This window comes from Gavia stellata, chromosome 2 (genome assembly GCF_030936135.1).
Source record: "Gavia stellata isolate bGavSte3 chromosome 2, bGavSte3.hap2, whole genome shotgun sequence".
Taxonomy (NCBI): Eukaryota; Metazoa; Chordata; class Aves; order Gaviiformes; family Gaviidae; genus Gavia; species Gavia stellata.
Genome location: NC_082595.1, coordinates 51,877,355 through 51,897,780, shown reverse-complemented (window position 1 = coordinate 51,897,780; position 20,426 = coordinate 51,877,355). Strand labels below are relative to the sequence as shown.

The 20,426-nt window shown below is 40.1% G+C and overlaps 1 protein-coding gene across 1 annotated transcript in view; it reads right to left on the bottom strand.

Annotated features, from left to right (window-relative positions):
• The window catches only part of SAMD3 (sterile alpha motif domain containing 3), a 38,362-nt gene extending 18,742 nt beyond the window's left edge, over nt 1-19,620 (bottom strand). Inside the window, exons 1-5 of the mRNA XM_009807471.2 lie at nt 19,542-19,620; nt 18,601-18,790; nt 14,612-14,722; nt 3,507-3,692; nt 3,115-3,199 (exon numbers count right to left, since the gene is read on the bottom strand). Coding sequence (XP_009805773.1) covers nt 3,115-3,199; nt 3,507-3,692; nt 14,612-14,722; nt 18,601-18,790; nt 19,542-19,620 — 651 coding nt within the window. The remainder of the gene's footprint in view (nt 1-3,114; nt 3,200-3,506; nt 3,693-14,611; nt 14,723-18,600; nt 18,791-19,541) is intronic.
• Nucleotides 19,621-20,426: the final 806 nt, after the last annotated feature.

Below are 20,426 nucleotides of genomic sequence, written 5' to 3'. Positions count from 1 at the left end.
CCCCCCAAAAAAAAAGCCCAAACCACCCCAGGAAGGTTTACAATGCTTGTAAGGGAGCAGAAGGATTAGTCTGTGTCTATCTGTCATAGGAGGGAAAGGATTACACACAGATTAAAAGCAGTAATTTACTAGCAAATAATCATTTTGTGTGCAGCAGTTACATAAGTCAGGCATGTCAGCACTGGGATCCCGGGTTTCACCGGCATCACAGCACTGCTCGGCAGCCCTGAGCTTAAGGGAGTTGCTTACGCAAAGCCCACTGGCAAGCAGTGCGGATGAGAGAGCCCTCTCTTCTTTCCTCATGTAAGGTTTTCTTGAAACCATACAATTTTCAACATGTTAGCAGAAATGAAATGAAATAAGGGCAGTGACTCTTTCTAAATGGTTGGCTGCAACCCTTGTAAAAGGAATAAATACAAATAGAGTAGTATCTTGCGAGTGGTCAAGAAACAGCGTCATGCCAAGTTTCTTTTGACTGCTGTGACTCTGGCCTTGGCTTTTTCCCTATAACCTATTTGTCTGTAACTACTTACAAATGTTGCATTCATTACATTATACATCAGAAATCTAACAATCTATTTCATGATTAAATGGAGATTAATTTTCTTTAAAATGTTGTATGTGTTAGTTCAGTTTGAACTTTGACGAGAAATTAGAAGTCCCAATATTTGAAAACACGTTTGTTGGTATTCTAAACAAACTCAGATAACTTTATTAATCTACCAGTCCTGGAAACCATTATTCTCAGAGGCCTGCCCGGCTGAATTGCCATTTTCGGTGTGTGCCCTTCTCCAGCCTTACAACACACCGAAAGAAGGGGGTTATCTATCAGACACAGATATCCGTGCACAGCTGGTTACCTGAGGCTCCCTTTGGAGTCCACAGAAAGAAACAAGAACTTCCATAGTGCTATTCTTCTCTTCCCAATGTAGACACCAGAAATACATTATATGAACTGCATCTCCAGAAGTTTTTATATATATGTTATTTAGTAACTAATGTAACTAGCATTTTTGCTTAAAATATTACTCTCATGTTACAGTTTTCCTTTTCTACGTTTAGCTATTGGTCCCCAAATAAAGAGCTTTCTGCTTCATCTCTGAATTATTTTATTGATGGTAGTTTTCTTAAATATTTTCAATGTACTATTCAAAATTTGTAATCATAACTGTCTAATTGTTATAGATAAATAAGTTTAAGGTATTAAAAACCTCTCAGTAAGTAATATTTTACATCTTACAAGACCTGTGATTCAATACTGTTATCAGGAACAGCAAGCAGCAGCTCTTATAGTCCCGTGCTAACCTGCGGCGATTTTAAAAGAAAAGCCTACAAAAACTTCCATTTTTTGAGCTGCTGAAGACACTTTTTCTGAGAAAAGATGACAGAATGGTGGTTAGCCAATCTTTGTTGTTCATTTGTTTCTTAAAGGTATATGAATTCAGTTTTACTGGAAGTCTCATGCTAAGTAGCTGTGCATATGTTGTAGGGTTTGTTTTAAGCCGTTGCTGTTGTAACACACAACTATCTCAGATCAAGAAAAAAAAAGAGGTATTTATAGCCTTTATGATGGTGAAGGAAGAACAGAATGTCTAACAGTAGGGCCAATAAAAATAGCAATTCATTCTCACCCCTTCCTCCAAACTTAAGTATACAGACATACACCTTTAGTGTATTTTTTCCTGCCTCAACCCAGGCAATGGAGAGGGGCTGGCTCAGAAGCGTTAGACTAGCAATATTGCAAACTGCTCAAACTGCTAATTCCCGCTTCCGTGCTTACTTATCATGGTTTCTTCCAGATATGCTTTCTAGTAAGCACGAGAGAAATATCAAAAGATAAAGAACAACTCTGAAGTCTCTGCCCCATCATGTAACTTTTGCCAGCACCAGTTCTGGGGTCGATCTGGGAAGCGATGAGCCATTTTCACAAAAAATGGAGCTATAAACAGTTTTACCCAGTCTATGGTCCTGCTGCAATTAAAGTGCTTTGAAAATCTAGCTTAAGAATCTCCATTTAAAAACAGTTTTTAAAAGTTAAAGGCTGTAAAAAGGTCTTCAGACCCGACCGGAATGTCATTCCAGCTCCCCTTCACAAAGGGAGTCAGATGAAGCTGTAGCATTATCCTGGACCCCGTCTGGAGACCCCCACCGGGGTATTCAGAGGGGTATCCTGGTTGAAAAGAAGGGTGGGTTGCTGCTCTCTGATCCTTCTGCTCCCTCTCTCCTCTCTGAGATGTGTTTGTTTTCTTTAGTCCCTTCCCTCCTACAATGCCTGGGCTCAGGGGAGAACTAGAATAGCCACCCCTTAATCCTCACTTTTGTTTTTATTCTCAAAATTTTGTTGCTTTCTGCAGTAACTGCACACGAGATATATATTTATATAAGCTAACTATTCCCACTGAGTCTCACAAGCTTTTACAAGATGCTATAAAAGTATCACATGGCAAAGCAATAATGTGAAGTCAAAAGGTGAACACTGTCCTCTGAGACCACAGATACGTATTCTGGGTCACAAGAGTGAAAAACTGTAGTTCAAATTTAAGTCATCTCATTCCACTGCTTTTTGTTACGTCCTCACTGAGATCCCAACCAGTGTTTTTAAATATTTTTTTTTAATTAGGCCTAGATTCCCAACATACTTAAAGCAGTAGTATTACTGCATGCTGTAGCTAGACATCTAACACACAAGTGATAATAGTGCATTGCAAGACCATCAATCATATGGTAGTCCTCATACAGACAATTTTCTAAAGGCTTGGCTTCTTTGTTTTTAAAAACATAAGTCACATTTACTTAAATTTATTCTTTGGGAGAAATCAATTCAGAAGGAAACTGTACCCAACAAGTAACCAGGGACGTCATGTACAAGTCTGCATGATCTCACAGTGGATTTGAGGAATGGCTACAACTGGATTAATCTTTAATTAATGAAATAAGAATGTGATTTGCCAAACATATCAAAGTGAAGCTTACAGCTCTGAATACAGCCAGTATGTAAGAAATCAATATTGATTTCCTCTGAACTAGGTTATTTTCTTGTGATTGATTACGTGAAGAAAAAAAAATCCCAACCAACTGTATTTTTCAAGACAGAGTACTCTTTACAGTACTTACAAAGCCATTCCCATCTTCATCAAGGAACGGGTATGCCTGCAGCAGAGCATTGACAACAATGTTATATTGCTGACTGTTCGGATACCTGTGCAAACAAGATGGAGATGTAAAAGAAATACTTGGTATTCTAGACAGTATTAGACACTGTCTGAAGTCTATGCTGATATACATTAAACTGACTATTTCCAAGACTATCGATTTCCCTCCACATAACAAAGGGAAGAGCTTTAAGGTTTGCATGAAGTCTTCCTGTTGGCTTCAACAGGTTTCAGGCCCTTAACCTCCTCTATTTAAGCAAGCATCTTAAAGAGAATGGCTTTACATTTATTTGAAAATTTACTTCTGCAGCCAGTTGGTAATGCCCCCAAATAAATCTAACAATGTTTACTCACAGTGATCCTTCTAGGTATTTTGTCATGTCTGCTTGTAAAAATTCAATAATCCTTATTCTCATACTGTGATCAGGGCATTTTTTTTCTGCCAATATGCACTTGACATCGTAAGGGAAGTCTGGCAAAGCATAAGAACTTGTCCACTGCAACGTCTTGTATCTTGCAAAAAATGATTTCAGATTTTTTCTGTAAAAGAAAAGATTATGTTGTCATGAAAACGTCCTCCTTCTATGGGAATGCAAGCAAGAAGGAAAGAAAAATACAAGCAAAAATTCAACACAAAGGAAAGTTATTGCTACAGAAATTCGAGGCTTGCTCTCGGTTTCTACACAAAGAATACCCACAAAAGCTGCAATCAAAACATATGGGGTTAAAAACAGATGTCAATTGTGAAATGTTTTAATCAGCGGACGCTAGAAGGTGGTCACTAACTGAAAGCAGAAGGCAGAGCAGAGGAAGTCACTGGGGACTTGCTACTGTTGCGAAATAACTTTTATCTGTCATCATTTATAATGTGTTTCCTATCAGTTCTGCTAACTTACTCATCAAAGTAAGCTGAACAGCTTAATTGAATAAAATACTATACATGACATTAGCTAAGACAGTCCTCCCAAGGGGAAAGCAGCAATGGGATGAAGGCAGTTATCATCAGCACAATGGCTGGAAACAAAGCAGACACAGCCCATAAGTACCCACAGCTCCAGCCCCAAGAAGACCATCAGCACTATTTACAGATGTCACACCCCAGCTGGGGTGAGCCTGAGGCAGGGTATCACCACTGGCTACCCCAGTGCTTCCTGCCTCCAGAGAACCTGCCAAACCCTAACTCTAAAGGAACACAGAGAAAAGTAGAGATAAATTGAGCTGGAAGTCAATCAAGAGCCACCTAAAAGGTGGAGTGGTTCTGGCAGCCCTAGACAGCTCCCAGTTATAGTAGTCCAGACCCAATAACGAAATTTCAAATGAGAGGTGCCAAAGACAACTAAAGAGTCCTGTTATATATGTGGTATCACTGCAATTTATGTTTGCTTTAATTTAAATTGCAGGGAGCAATCTGGAAACAGCTAGCAGACTTTTAAAAGAATTTTTAAAATAAAATGCTGTCATTATAGATGACAAATGTAGATGCTTACATGGTATAAATATATAGATATCTATATCTGAATTAATCATCTGCACTCCCTTTATATTCACTAAGGAGAGATAAATACCACTGAAGGACGACAGAACAAGAAGACGACATCTAAATCAGACCAGATGTTCTCTCTCATCTATTTCTCTCCACTACTTATGAAGGAAATTAAGATAATTACCATGGGTGTTGAAATCTCAGTGTATATGTCCCAAGTTAGGAGCCCTCCACTTGGTAGGTGAAAGCTCCCACACAAAAACGTGTGGCTGGACTAGGCATGTTCTGGTGTCCCTCCCAAGCTGCTCTAGATTTTGAGTCTATGAAAGTTATGGAAGGAAACACTGCTAGACTTCAGCCAACATACAGAAATTTTCACTCCTAAAGGTCTCTAGGGTAGCCTATAAACAAGAGCTAGGTATATAAATAAGAATTGTGAAGAGTTTTAGTAAGGTCTTCACTGGGAGGTTTTGCTATCCAGCCTCTTTCAGATAACGATGTTAAAAAAAAACCAACAAACCAACCCATGGTAGCCAGTATCTTTAGGCTGGCAAAATCAACTGTGATACCAATGGATGAGCCTTTGCAGTAGGTTACTTTACACCACTTTGAAAGTTTACCACATATCTGGGAAGCAGATTACTTTGGGCCCCTATAGCCATAGTTATAGCCTCAATAACTTCTTGAGTAGATTATCCTGTAACTCTCAGCCTTGTTAACCTGGTTATACTGCCACACCATCTTGGTATCTTTTAATGTAGGTTGGTAGCTTGCAGGCTGGTAAGAGCTCTACAGCCATGATATAACTTTACCAGCCCCAGCACTACCGCAAACTGCGATGCAGTGCTGAAAAAAAATAATAATAATTTGGGTACTGTCATCTTGTTAACGAAAATCGTAACCAAGAAAACTCTCCAAAACAAATGATAGTTTAGAAAGCTGACATTGGTTTATCGCAGCGCTGGGTGCATGGGGGACTTTTCCTCCTAGCATGCACACCCGGTTGAAATCATGACAAAGTTAGTTAAACCTACTTGTCCCACCCCATAGCTAACTACTGGTTAGTATTTTTCTTACTTCATCTTAAAGATACAGTTCTCTTAATTCACTACGCATGCCCAGAGAGTAGAGGGCTTCTTTGGGTTGGGGGCTTCTTTGGGTTGGGGGCTTTTCTAGTGTGGTTTTTAACAATATAATGAGGTAGGTTCAGCCTTAGGACACCCATTTGGGGCATTTTACTGACTTTGCTGTTTGGTGTGTAAACAATACCAAGTCTCAAGGTTGTATATCAGTCATTATCAGGTGACCCAGAAGCTCCTCCAAGGTGCTGTATCTCATTATACTGTTTATCTCCAGGTAAACAACATCAACATAACCCAATACAGCCAGTCACCACAGCCAGCCCGTTTCCAGGAAAACTAACGCATATTTCAGCTTATGTGACGCAGTTATCTTCTTAACTTATCTGTACAAAGTTTGCACAAAAGGGTCTGTTCTTTGTATGCTAACTAAATTGTTTAAGACTTTGGTATCAATCTGATCCTCATATTAACAGTAGTAGCAGTACTCACAGCACTACCGTTCCCCCATGCAAAACAGGTACAAAATGGCCAAGGCTGCTGTCTCTCCAAGCTTGCCAGATTTTATGGGACACAGATGGTTAACAGTAGATGCAAACTGTAGTGAACTTCTAATAGTACTTTACAGTCTCAGAAGAAGGAAAAACTGCATGAGAAGTAACAAACATATCCACACAGACACATTCATGTCCTTTTTTGGTGATAAATTAATACACAAATGGGAAAATAAAAGCGAACCCAAATTCTGAAATCACTTGGAAATCCCTCCTATGCAAATAAAGTGCAGATGTTCAATGTAGCACCAGTGAGGAGCTCTGCAGCCTATGACTTTGAATCCTGTACTTCCACTAGCTTTACTGATGAAAGCGATGTAGCAGACAGGCTGCAAGTTACTACATACTATTTTTAACACACTATCTTTAAACTAGCTCAAAAATTTACAGAAGTTTAAAACGTGCAGTAATTTGTAGCTGAACAGCAATGAAATTCTGTTGTTGATAATACCATTGAAGCTGAATTGCTATTTCAAAAAGCAGAACAGTTTAGCAGGTTCCATTCAGGCAAACTGAACTGTACTCAGTTACTTGAAGAAAATGAAATTTTCTTGGAGTTGGGATGGATAATAGCCAGGGAGGCATGGTAATCCTCCCCTCCACCAGTCCCTTCACATTTACCAGTTAAACAAAAATACTCCAAATTCCATTTCTCTTCAGCCTTACCCAACACAGAAAGTACTTCCTTGCTGTCCAAACAAGATCCAAAAATTCCTTTAGTCTCCACAGTGCAAGACATTAAGTATTTTACTAGCTTTTGCTGAAATCATCGCTGTTGGGCAATCATGTTAAATGTGCAGTAATATTTTAGAGTGAAATACAAGTTTGTTTGAAAAGAGACACAACTCCTCACTAAACTTTATCCCCAGAAATGCTCGCATGCCAGCTTGTTTAACTACAAGAACAGTTCAGTTAAACTGTACGTGCACTGTGATTTATGCATACAGCCAAGACCTTCCTTGATTGTGGAGAACAGTATTACAGCTACAGATTTAGGTACAAATATACGCAGCCTGTTTCTAACAATTCCCCTCTGGTCTTCTAGCTAGCCTGAGACAGGGATAAGATCAAGATCCCAAAATGCAAATTACTACATCTTTTCTTTTCTCTCCTCTCAGTTCTTGAGACATTTGATGCTGCAGCTAAATCAATCTGACGGCTAGCTGCGGCCAAATGTCAGTCCCCCTCTTCCCCCGCTGTCACATGTCTCTACCCCTTTCTTACTGGTACTGGCAAGCTTCTAACTGTGCAGCAAGTTACTTCAAGAAGCTACAGTGATTAAATTCTTCATTTTTCTTCTTGGTTTAGTTTTCTCACTGTTTAGGTCCCCAAAATAGTTCCCCCTGAGGTGAGACAAATACCAGCACAGAGGAAGCAAGCTGGTCTCTATGTTTAGCTGCAATATGGAACTGCATCCTAAGAAGCATCTCCTCAGCAAGGACACAACTAATCACAGAGCTTTTGACCACTCAGCTTTTGCAAATGACCACTTTACTTACTGTACTAAGTCACAGCACTCTTTCACACAGCTATTTCTTTCTTTGGCTCCATTCCAACCATACACTGCTCACGCACAGCATGTTTACTGACACATGAAACTATAAAACAACATAATTTTGGGAGGAACTGCTTGTCTCCTTCAGCTGGCAAAAAAACAAAAAAACCCCAAAACAAAGCAAAAAACCAAACCCCAACCCCCCCACCTATTTGAATTATATAACCCCTGGGATCCCTAATCCCAGGGAATATCTTGTTTTACTGCTAACAAGGCAAAGATTTTACACACTTGCAGCATCAACCAGATCATTTGATGAAGGTTTTAGATCATGGTCTCCAAGCTCAGCGTCCTGTACAACCTCATGCAGAGACACAAAACTGCCTGAATTAGCTGTAACAAGTCAGTAAAAATAATCTTGGCATCAATATAGACAGCTCAATCAAGATAGCTGTGCAAAGTGCAGTAGAGACCTAGAAACAGGTTCAAACACTAGATCCTATGATTTTGTCATTTTTAAGCTTCTGAGCATACTGTTAAGAAGGATCAGTTTCCTGCATCTATTTAGTTCATTTAAAAAAAAAAAAAGGTGACTTAAAGGACAACTGAGCACAGGCATAAATAGACTGTGTGCTACATGCTTTTCTCATTGTATGTCTACTTTACTGAAGTCCATGAGTCTATGGCACCCATTGCTACATCTTGTATCAGCTTAGGCCTCAGTAACACAGAGGACATCTCAGGTGAGTAGAAACTTGCTGACATCAGTAGGTTCCCATATTTGGCACATCCAGATAAAACTCAGCACATGGGTGGAGCCGCAATAGATGCCCATTTTTCACAGGTGAAGGCCTAGCCTTTCCCATGTCTACACCAAACACCAGCAAGAGACTCCAGTCTGAAGATTTGTAGGCTGGAAAAAGAGTCCATGACTACAAAGCCAAGGAAGAAACAGAAAAGAAAAAACCTGGAGCTTGCAGATGTGAAGGAAAGAAAAAGTCTGCAGCTGTAGAAAATGTTCCATTTCACTAACACATGTATTATATGCTTTCAACTTTATGACAATATTTAAGTTTGTAAAGGTTATTTCCATCAAAAGGAAGAAATGATGACAGATGATGAAATATCAGAAGAAACTCTTTTTCCCCTCCCAATAGTAGGATAAAATAGGGCTCTCTCTTCTATTCGCATTTCTGAGATCTGTGCCCGATCAAATGCAGAGTTTCCCAGTTATTCCCTAAAGCCTGGGATTTGCAGTCTACCTATTGCTTGATGATGTCTTATTTTTTCAGTTCCCACTAAACGTAGGGGCATGTATCCTTTAGACTGAACAAGAAGTTGCCCGCAGCAGTGTTAGCTTCAGTAACGCTAGGACACGGGAGCTGACAAACACACCGTAGCTGCCCATTTCCCAGAGCAGCTCCAGTTTCAGCTTTTCCTGTAGTACCCTTGCTATAGAAATCATCACATTCAATATGAGCACAAAGTTACAGAAAAAATTAAATCAGCTTTAAAGAAAGGTTGAGATGCAAACACAATCTTCTTCTAGAGGGATTCAAGATTTTTCAACAGTTGCCATTCTGAAGAGTCGCATCACGTAAGTGAAGGCTCTGCACTTCCATCTCACGCGAGGCAGCAGCTGTAGGTTACAGACAGGGCGAGAGAAAATGCTCCTTGGGGAATCTGACTGACAGAACTGCCAGCTAAATCAGGCCATTTTAATGAAACAGCATTTATTTGCATTCACCCATGAAAGATGTGTTACACTGTATCCAAAGAATTTTATGTATTTGGGTTTTTTTGTGGTCATTGTTTTTATGACTTTGCTAGATCTTAACAAGGCAGTGCAGTTAGTAGCTCCTGCAAGTAATTTGTAAGACTTGGCTTATTTCTGGTATGGAAGAAAGGAGATTTAACATTTCTTTTTCCTCCAAACTTTTGTGGAAGACTCACAGCACCATATCAGTAAATTCAGCTCTGCTGACCTCAAGCACTCCAAAAGCATGAGTTCAGTTGCTTTGACTTCCAAAACATTGAGGCAACAAGCACAGAGAGTCATCTATTTTTTTTTAATTCTTAAGCTTCCTGCTGCAATGACAGAGACATGAAATGCTGACTTAAAAAGTGGCAGAAATTATCACAACCACATAAATTGAAAACCTAAGTTTAAAGAATCTCCCTCAGACCCTACACAAAACAAACCAACACCCACAGATGTAACAGTTTTTATCAAGATGGAATAACAATTGAAGTGGAAATTATCAGGAGTCATTAAAACAAAAAAGAAGGAATTATTTTTCTATTATGATACATCATTCAAAAGGGGAATCTACTATCGAAACAATAAATAGCTTCAGAAGTATTGAGACAAATTTATAGAAGAAAGATTCAATTAATCACTGTAAAAATTAATGGGCTAGATGCAACTTACGGTTTTGGAATCCCTAAACATTAGTTATTGTAAAGGTATAATCAAAGGAAACTTCTGATGTCTGTACTTCTGAACAAAGCAGTAAGACAGCACTTCTTTTCTTCTACTACTGACCATTGTCAAAGACTTCACATGTTTTTTATGGCCGCTTTTCATGTCCATATGAACTAACTGAAGAAAAGATCATCACATCTACTAGAAATAATTCTGATGATATCAACAATAAGGTTTCTGCATAGAAACTAAGAAACTTTTAAGCTATATATAAAGGGCACAGTCCAGCTGAGATTTTCTTTGTAGGACTGTAGCTGCATATGTGTATATATGTATACATATAAAAGTAATATTTGCTTTCTTGCGTACAGGGAGCAAAATCGTCTGAAATAATTGACTAAGTGACAATTTTTCAGGCTAGCTTCTCTTCCCCCCCCCCCCTTTTCTTCTTTTTAAAGTACAAGCATAAGTGTGTTTCTGACAAAACACATTAAACACAGACCAACAGCGTTGATGTGTGAGTATTGGGGAAGCAAAGGAAGGAGCTCTATAGAGATCATGAGCAGAATGACATGTCAAAACTAAAACACACCTCAGGTGCAGCTACCCAGTAGTCAGTGCAGTTGCCTGCAGTCCAACCGAACTACACGCAAGACTACCCTAGCTAAGGAGATGTGCAGCATTGTTGACGTGGCTCTGCGCTCTGCTCGCCTTCAGTCCCTATCAGCAGGGTGTTACTAGTTCAAACGTTGCACTAGTGCATGCTGGCGTGTGCCTGACCTCGAGAGGGCTTGCAGCAGGCAAGCTGGCTTCACTGAGCGAACAGATGAACGGTGGTTTGCAACCATGCAGGCCAGCACAGCCATCTTGGAGACGGGAGCCAAGTTTATTTAAAAAAAAAAAAAATTCCGATGCATTGTCCTTGGTATCAGCCCAAATTTATGTGGGCACCAGCACCAATATACTGTCAATGCTGGCAATGGCCTTGTTGGTATATGAACACTTAGCAGGCCCAGGTTTAGTTGAACACTGACCACGTCTTCCAAATTCACAGCAAATAGAGAAGTTCAAGGCTGTCAAGGCTGGCCAGAAGATCGGTTATCCTGTTTGCGCACATAAGCCTGCTCTGAGCAAATTACTTCAAAGTGTTCAGACAGTAAATCTATTACAGAACGCTCAAGAGCTACAGAACGCGTTTTTGTAGAAAAAAATAGATGTACAAATAAACCTGTACCAGGACATCACTCCTGAAGGAAAACAGCTGGTCCGTCATATTGGAAAGAGTGAGAAAGGGATACGTTAGGGATGTCATCTGATAAACAAACACCTTGAGGAAAGGCAGACAGGACATATAAACCAACCAATAAAAGCAGTGTCAGGTATTTACAAGTAATGACAGCCTCTGTCTTAGCAACAAGATAAACAGCGGGCTGCCAGGAGTCACCGAACTGCCGGTACTCCGATACAGAAAAGCAGGTATAGGGGAAATGTATTTATTGCATCATCCTCTGTAGCTGTCTTACTGTCTTCACAGAAGAGCACTGCTTCAAGATTAATCTGCTTGGGAGATTAACAAAAAGACTGGCTGTTTTTACTTCAGTAGTTGCTAGCAAAAAAAAGTTATTCCACTGAGATAAGCTGCAAACCTCATCTGGTTATACTAATGCAAAATTTCAATACATGAAAAATAAAATTATACAATTGCTGCATCCACTTACTCTTTATTTTTGTGTTTAAACAATCTTCTTTGATATTTTTGGAATATTTAGTAATACAGAAGAGTGTATTTAACACAGTTTTTAGGACTATCTACAGAGGAAAGATACAGAGAAACTTTGAGGCAATTCACCAGCACTAATAATCTATAAAAGCACCCACGAATTAATTTCAAGCAAAACCATGCCTGTTATTGAAGCTGTAGTTGCATGGGTCTTTTTGAAAAACAAACAAACAAACAAAAAACCCCCCCCAAACCCCCAACAAACACCACAAAAAAAAAAATCTTTTTCAGTTGGGATAAATGAGGAGACAAGAGGCTACAAATGTAACTCTGGCCAAATATCAACCATTTGAACTGCACATATAAACCAACCCCACTGAATTAAACTAACCCCCGGCAGAATTGGCTCTATAAGTGCTTATATGAATTGCTCTGCTACCAAATAAATGGGTGAGGTGGGAACCCCCGCTAAAGAATGGAAAGCTGTCACTGTTCTTAGCTGCTTTTCCAAATCTGGCCTGGCTGGTGAGAAATGGGTACCTACCTTCTTTCTTATTCAGAATAAGACAGTCCAGAGCATTTTATTTGCAGAACCACCTCCCTGTATTACTACAGCTTCCCTTTCCCCATTAGTTAAGATAAGAGACGGGGGGGGAGGAAACCCATGCACAGACTTTAAACATTCCAGATTTAAAGCAATAGAAAAAATCCACTACTTGATCTAACAGAAATGTCAGATGAACATTATACCAAAACACAAAAAATAGCCACCATTAATTTGATGTGAAAACCCACTTTTCACCATGGCACATAAATCTATAGGCTGGAACTTGAGTGAAAAACAAACAAACCAACCAACCCAGCTTTCAGAGTAAGTACATTAGCAGAATCGACAGGGGCGGTTACTTTTATACTCTAGGCTAAGAATCCATCATTGCATTATAGTCAAAGCAACTTTTTCTGTTTCCATAATCAAATTTCCAAAACAAACATCTTGTTCAACTCTTCACAACCTGCTTATAGCTGGCATAATCCCCTCAAGCATATAAAACATGACAATTTTCCATTGGTTGTTGAAAATGCAGTAAGTGTAGGGAAAGGAAGGCAGGAAGATAGAAAAAAAACCCAAAAAGATCAAACCTAAACTATATAATATCACATTCATCAGTGTGGGTCAAGTCATAGACATATCTAAACAGCATCCACCTCCAAAAATAGTATTTAGTTAGGGATGAACCTAGCGCAGCAGTTAATGGGTGCAAGGGCTGTTCAGTTCCATATTCAGTCAGCTAAATCAGCTGTTATGAAGACGTTTGCCAGCTTCTCATCTGACCTTTAAAGAGAAGCCCTCATAAAATTTACTCAGGTCTTCAAGACGACAAATCATCACAGCTCCACTGACTTCTAGTGCATCTACTACTTCACCCAGAAGGGGCACTTCCATTTACAGCAGCAGTCTTCCCTCCTCTTCTGCTCCTTTGCCCCAGGGTGAATTGGCACTGCTCTTTTGTGGTGCCTTTCCCTTAACAGGCCATTATGGGCCTTTGAAAGCTACTACTGACAGCATTTGCTGAGAACATTTCCTAAAGCCAGTCTATTCTGGGTTACGCTCATTCACACAACGCATTTAAAACTCTTTATACACCACAAGGCAAATTACTCATCATTAATTAAAAATAAGAATCCTTTAGAAGTACAGGCTAAAAACCATCATTGCAAGATCATTTTAATGGGTTATTCCGAGGGTTTTAAGTTATTTGGGTTTGTTTCATTGGCAACGATGCTGACAGAATCTTTGGGTTTGGGGTTTTTGTTTTGTTCTTTTGAAGCTCGTAGCAGGACTCTATTTTAAAAGCGTTAACTATGTGATTCACTAAGCCCTCTCCTCTGTTCCCAGACAGCCTTGTCGCTAACTCCTTGTTACTTTTTTTAAATTGATAAAATAGACATTTTTACCGAAAGACATCCCCTTATCTCAGAACATCAGACTGATGGTGAAGCTGTCAGTCACATCTATGGGGGAGAAATTATAGCAGGCAGGAATAAAGGGGGGTAATGACCAGCAGAGAAAGCTTTGCAAACAAGAAAACAACTGCCTTGAAAGAGGAACGGCACTCTTTCAACACTAACTGCCCATCTCAAAGGGGAAAGGCAAGTGTAGGAAAAAAAGAAGAAAAAGGAACCTCAACAAAACCTCCTCTCCTAGCCTGCAGTTTTTAAGACGACTCATTTCGATACCCAAGGAAAATGAGCATGCAAATGGAACCAGCATGCCTACCTTCCCAAGTGCTATATTTAAGGTGCCTCAAGCACACCATTTTTTATAGCCATATTCCACTCTGTAATGATTAATTTGTCAGATAGATTGCTGTTGAAAACACATCTGTAAACAAGGATTTTTAAAAACTAGACAAACAGACAAACCTGTACCTTGGCCTCTGTATGAGGCAACATGAGATAGTGAGCAAGGACCAAGGATGGAGGGTAGAAAAAAAACCACCATTAGACTATTTCATTCAGTCAAATCCTAATACATTTCTGCTCCTGCTGTTTTCTAAATATAACTGGATATACCTGAACCTGGCCTCCAATAATTAAGATCACTTTTTATAAAGTATCTGTTTAGTCTTAATGAAGCAAAAAGAAGTGTTTATGTCATTTTCAAAAGGTAAGGAAAAATTAGTTAATGCATTATAAACTCACTTTTGCTTTAGCACTCTGTGATCAATTAGTCCTTCTTCATTTTCAGTTGAGCACAGATATTTTTTCTGCTCCACAGGACCAGAAGAATGTAACATTTGTCTGTCAGTAGCCCTGAAAGAAAAAAAAAAAGGGGGGGGGGGGGGGGGGGCGGAAAAAAGTATTTTCCACTGTCAAGTTTTGTGCAGTTTATAGAAAATAGGTATTTTAGGGTTCTGAAATACCAGTGGCAGAAATAGAAAAGGAGAAGAATTAACAGATTGAATAGTCATGTTTTTATGTGATTCTTATGTCTCTTAATCAATCTCTCAGTTCAATTATCAAACTCTGACAAGTTAAAAGGAAAACTGTAAATAATACTGCCTAGTGATATTCTAATTACTACACAGTTACAAAACCCAAGAAAATAAACCTTCTCGGGGTGGCAGGATAACTGCCATCTCCATAGCCTGGCATCTCCTAATCTCTGGGAATAACTAACATTAAAATATGCAAGGGGTGGGGGGAAAGAGAGATTTACACAGTATTGTAAGGCAGTTGCTACTCAACTAGAAACTTGAACATTTGTGTTTTTCTGGAGGTTGTCTATCTTGAACCTTCAAGTCAGCTTTGCATTACTTCAACCACTCTAGAAGTTCACCGCATGTCACCTCCTCCTGCATCCCGCTGTTCCTGGTTATTTGCTCCAATTCTGGCCTGTCACTAGCATCAAAAACTCCAGATACCCACTTTGCTATGTGCCAGTCCAAACCACTGCTTTCCATTTAACCTTTACGTCTACCTCTCTCCCTCCTCATTTTCCTGTTATTTCTTCTCCTTTTGTTGGTAGAAGCCAACATCAACAGTTTTACCCTGCACTGGGGAAAGGCAGGGCTAAGATAGGGGCTACTATTACAATGCCAAGAATTCACAGCAGCCACCAACCATTTTTTGGGGGGGCGGGGGGGAGGGGAGCATAGCTTCCGTTCTGTACCTTATCTCTTCAGAACCACCAAACTCCAAAGATACTTTATAAACTGTTCCAGCCTCAGCTGCACTCACACATAAAAAGCTATTATTGGAAGTGACATTACTGTTTGTCAAGTTTATAAGGGGAGTTTCACCTTTTCATGAATCAATAAATCTCTTTTTCAGCTATCCAGTTAAAACCAGAAAAATCCAGTATGTTGTCTATGTGGCTCCTGGAAACAATCGATCTTGGAATTGGAAAGCATCTTGATATTTACCTGGTAACATCTGTGTGAGCTCCTCATATGCACATAAACACTGTTTCTACTGCATGACCCTGACGCTTCCACCTTGCCAGTGACAGACACAGGATGCTATTTCTGTGTCCTAATCCAAACTGCTGGAGATGTAAGTCACATTTGGTGTCCTTTCACAAGTCCATTACTTCCACACGGAAAGTGCTCACCTACCACACTCAAAACTCCATGTCCAACCAATTACTTTATTTCTGTACTGAGCAGAGAGGTGAGCTGAGTACAATTCACACACAGTTAAAAGATGTGCTAAGGACACCAGGATAAAGAGATGGCCAGCCAGGTGTGCATCAACAAGCACTGGGGAGAGCATTCATGCGAGAAATACAACACGGAAATACTGCTGACAACTCTTGGAAGTGCCACGGCAGTTTCAGCTGACCCAGGAGATGGCTATGGTGCTGCTTTCTCCCCTGCCCTGAGTAAAGCTATCTCCGCCCTAGCCCTGGTACTGGCAGGCTGAGTTAGTTCTGGGAACTGGCCTCGCTGAGAAATAATTCTGCAAAACAGAAAAGTTGGTTGGTTTTCACCTGGGCTCAAGCACCACAGGAGAATGGCTAGAAACACACAGACTCAGTTTGTCCCGTGCCACTGTAGGACCACACAGCTACGGATGCTACTAACAGTGAACCTTAGAGCAGTGACTTTCTCATGCAACCAAGACTGCAATTCAGCCTAACATCACTGAGCAACAGAGGAAACATGAGTTCACTTCACATATATTGTGGATCTACAAATTTTTGGTTTTGTCACATATTCTGTTCCTCTGTGTCAAAGTAGCTTACAAAGAAAATAATTTTATTACATTACTTCAGAAGAGTCTCATACACTTTATTCTACTCATGAGTCTCCGAATTAGGTCAACAGAAATTATTGTTAGAGGACTTTCTTCAAGATGTACCAAACTGACAAAATATTTTCAAATTACATCACTAAGACAAGCTCTTCAGATTTAAGAAGTGACAGTTACAGCAATCTGCATATGAGGATACAGCTTTTAGTTTTACAATAAAAAACTTTTTACTGCAGAAGCTTTTCATCATTCTATACCCCAAACTGCATAGAATATCTTGTTTTTTTACTCATCCTAAAACACATGACTGAATGCATTTCTTAAATGTGCTTGAGTTTTATTCTGTGGTTCTTGACTCCGACACAGGAAGTGTTTCAGAAACAGCAGCTTATTTACCTAACTTCCCTGTAAAAAGACGAATACCAGCATCTTATTTTCCAGGCAAGAAGACTACGTAGGGAAAGGTTAAGGTAAATTATATTCACTAATACTTGGGATTTCGAGCATTTGATTTTTTTTTTGGAGTCTGCCTAACTTCACAGAAAAGCTGTGCCCTCGCACTACTGCAACTGCACGTTCTTTGTGAAACAGCAAGGCCTGACTTGCAGGACTTGAGAAGTACACAGGGAACTTTGGATGAAGTACAGGGCCAACATACAGTAGTCTTCTTCACAGCAGACACCTGCTCTACCTCCAAAGAGGGACCTTCCTATAAATCAAGTGAGGCAGGACCCTGGTGCAGAGAACCAAAACTGGCTGTCATTTCATACTTGAGGTCTGTGATAAATCATACATGTGGTGACATTGTTTTCTTCCTGCACCCCCCCTTCCCTCCAATGATGCAGGACCATTTACCCAAGGGGTTTCATAAATACTTCCACAAGGACAAGAGGATGTATCTACATGAGCCATTTAGTTCTGTTCATGAGTGCAATTTGGTTGGAAATAACCCAATCATCACCGTTTACCATGCTTTGGTTTGCACTGTGGAGTCATCTCAGAGTGCACAACCTGAACTCCTTTCGGATGAAGGCAAATGCTACAGAGAATGCTCTACAGATCTACTCCTACTGGGTTACTTCTGTGTACTAATGCAGGCTTAGTGCTAGAGTCCTTTCCTTCAAAAAAGAGCATTTTGCATCCATGGCAAGCCATTCTCTACTATCAGAATTCTTGGGCTTAGAAGAGACCACTCTGAGAGCCCAGGATGTCTCTCCTCAGCTAAGACACCCAGAAAAAATAATCCTGCAAGACTTACCATAGATCAGAATGGAGGGGAGGGGTGGGGGAGAACCAACCAACCAACCCAAAAACCCCCAACCAATCCACATCAAAACACCCAACCCAAAAAACTACAAACAACCTACCTCTGCCCCCTCAAAAGAAACCACAAACAAAAAAAGAAACACTTCTCAACCAAGAGCCAGAACGTGCTCAGTGAAGACAACCTCTGTGGGATTTGTCTTCTAAAAGTCTATCCAGTTCCACACAGCGGGATTATTAAATGCTTACACCTAGATCAAATTCAGAGCTTCCTTTGAGAGACTGAATTTAAACACACCTGTGACACAAACACTATCTCTGGCTAAATCATGATTTTACTCCAAGGCTTGCAAACATTTAAAAGTAAGTGCTTCAAAAGCTTAATATCACAAATACAGAAAATTTTAGCTATAGTGAAAGTTTGACGATGCTTCATCCAAATGAAAACTAGGTCCTAAAAGAGCAGTTTAAATTAATTAATGATCTTGTTCAGGAAGGTTGATGCCCTGTTTAAAACCACAAGGTAATAACCTTATTGTGCATTTCAGATATCCGGAGTATAAAAACCTGTTACAACTTACAGCTGTAGAGCTAGTAAATGCCAGTTTTAAAACTCTATGAAAAGAATACAGCTATACCCAGACTGACATTTTCTGTGCCATGTACAAACTCACCCACTGGCTACTTCTGGGAATTTTGGAGAAGCTTTTTCACAACAGTAGGTAAGGGATTCTAGCCCGTTTTTTTGTTGCTGGTATTTATTAATCAGGTCCATCAGCACTGCCTGGTGCCCAATCTTCTTCACCAGCTGCTGCACCATACGATCATTAAGAGCCAGAAGAGCTGCTCCACTTACTTCTTCTTCTGCAGATTGAAGGGGATTAAAGAATTACTGCAAAATAACTTTATATTTACAGTTACATTCTATATACCTAAAAACACGATGATGGAGGACAGCTCAAAGGCAAGGATGCTTTCTACTGCTGACAGTCTTCTTCAACTGCTAAAAAGATGATGTTTTAGCTACTGTCCTTTCCTAAGCAGTGCCAGGAGTCCTAGTCACTGGCCAGATACCTTCCTCTCACAAAAAGCCAAGTCTGAAACATACAGAAGCAGAGAGCTGACTATTTTAATGCTTTAAATCAGGCCTTGCTTAGACCGCACCAGGCTGTTACTCCATTAATGAAGGTAAGCAAGCTTTTTAAGAGAGCACACAAATAGCCTGTTCACATAACAGTTTCTCATGCACTCTTTTGTAGAGTGTTTATATACTCAGATAGAAAACACTTACACACTACAGTTGCATTATTTCAAAAGATTTATACAATATAAAATAGGCCCTGTCAAGCCTTTTAAACTGCCAGCTCTGATTTGAGAAGGTGTATCTATTTATATACAGGCTTAATCTCATCCCCAAGCATTTCTCAAAGAATTCCTAATAAAGCTGCACACTTATTTGATTTATCAGATCTATGTCAGTTCTCACCCTAATAAATTTCTATAAAAGTCTGAAGTTAGCATATATGTACATGCCCCAAAACAAGGGAGGTAGTGCCAATTAAAGGCATAGAAAGAAATACTAAATAAACCCCCCACAAACAACAAAAATGCTTACCACGAAACTTAGGAACTAGTTCTCCTAAATTTCTTTGTCTCAACCAGTTGCAGACTTGATCAACCGACCAATTTTCCATCTTCAGGTGGTGCAATGCTAAATTTCACTGTGAAACAAGAAGAGAGGATTATTTTTATGCTGAACTCTAAACCAAACTCCAACATTTCATAGGAGAAAAATGGACTGAGCAAACAATGTTACATTTACATACTATGAATAAAAATAGTGCAAAATAATTCAACTAATGCCTGTTGCAAGTGGCAGTTTCCTTGGATCCCTTCCTTCACCTCCTCTCCCTTCCCTGCTTTCTCTCTGCTCTAAGAGACAGCCTCATTCCTTATAAAACACGACCTGCTCCAGTACCATTAACACCCAGGTTTCCACACAGAGAAGAAAAAAGGTGTGAAATTCGCCACCACCACGCTCATCGGGAAATAGCTGACATTTTACAGAAAGAAAAAAAACCCCACCATCAGATAAGAGTCTGTCACATACATGTTTATAGTAAATCAAGCACCTTAACCCTCTCTGCACCACCACGCAGGTACTCAAGCAAACACTTAAGCCTCAGTTACCAACAATTAGGGGCAATAAAGCTCCTGGAAAACGGAGGGGAGGGGACTACTCCCCCTGTTGCTGGCTAGTCCCATCCTTCAGGCTCCAGCCCTCCCTGGGAAGGAGGAGCGCGGGGAGCGCTCCCCAGGAGCCGGTGGGGTGCGGACCCCGACCCCAACCCCCCGGTGAATCAATCCAGCACGTAGCATGTGCTCCTTCCCTGAAGGGCTGGCTTGAATCGCGAGGGGGGTACATCGCATACCGAAACCAACAGCAACCTCCTCAAGAGAAGATTCCTTGTGAAGACAAAGCTTGTCCTGCTCTGCCAAC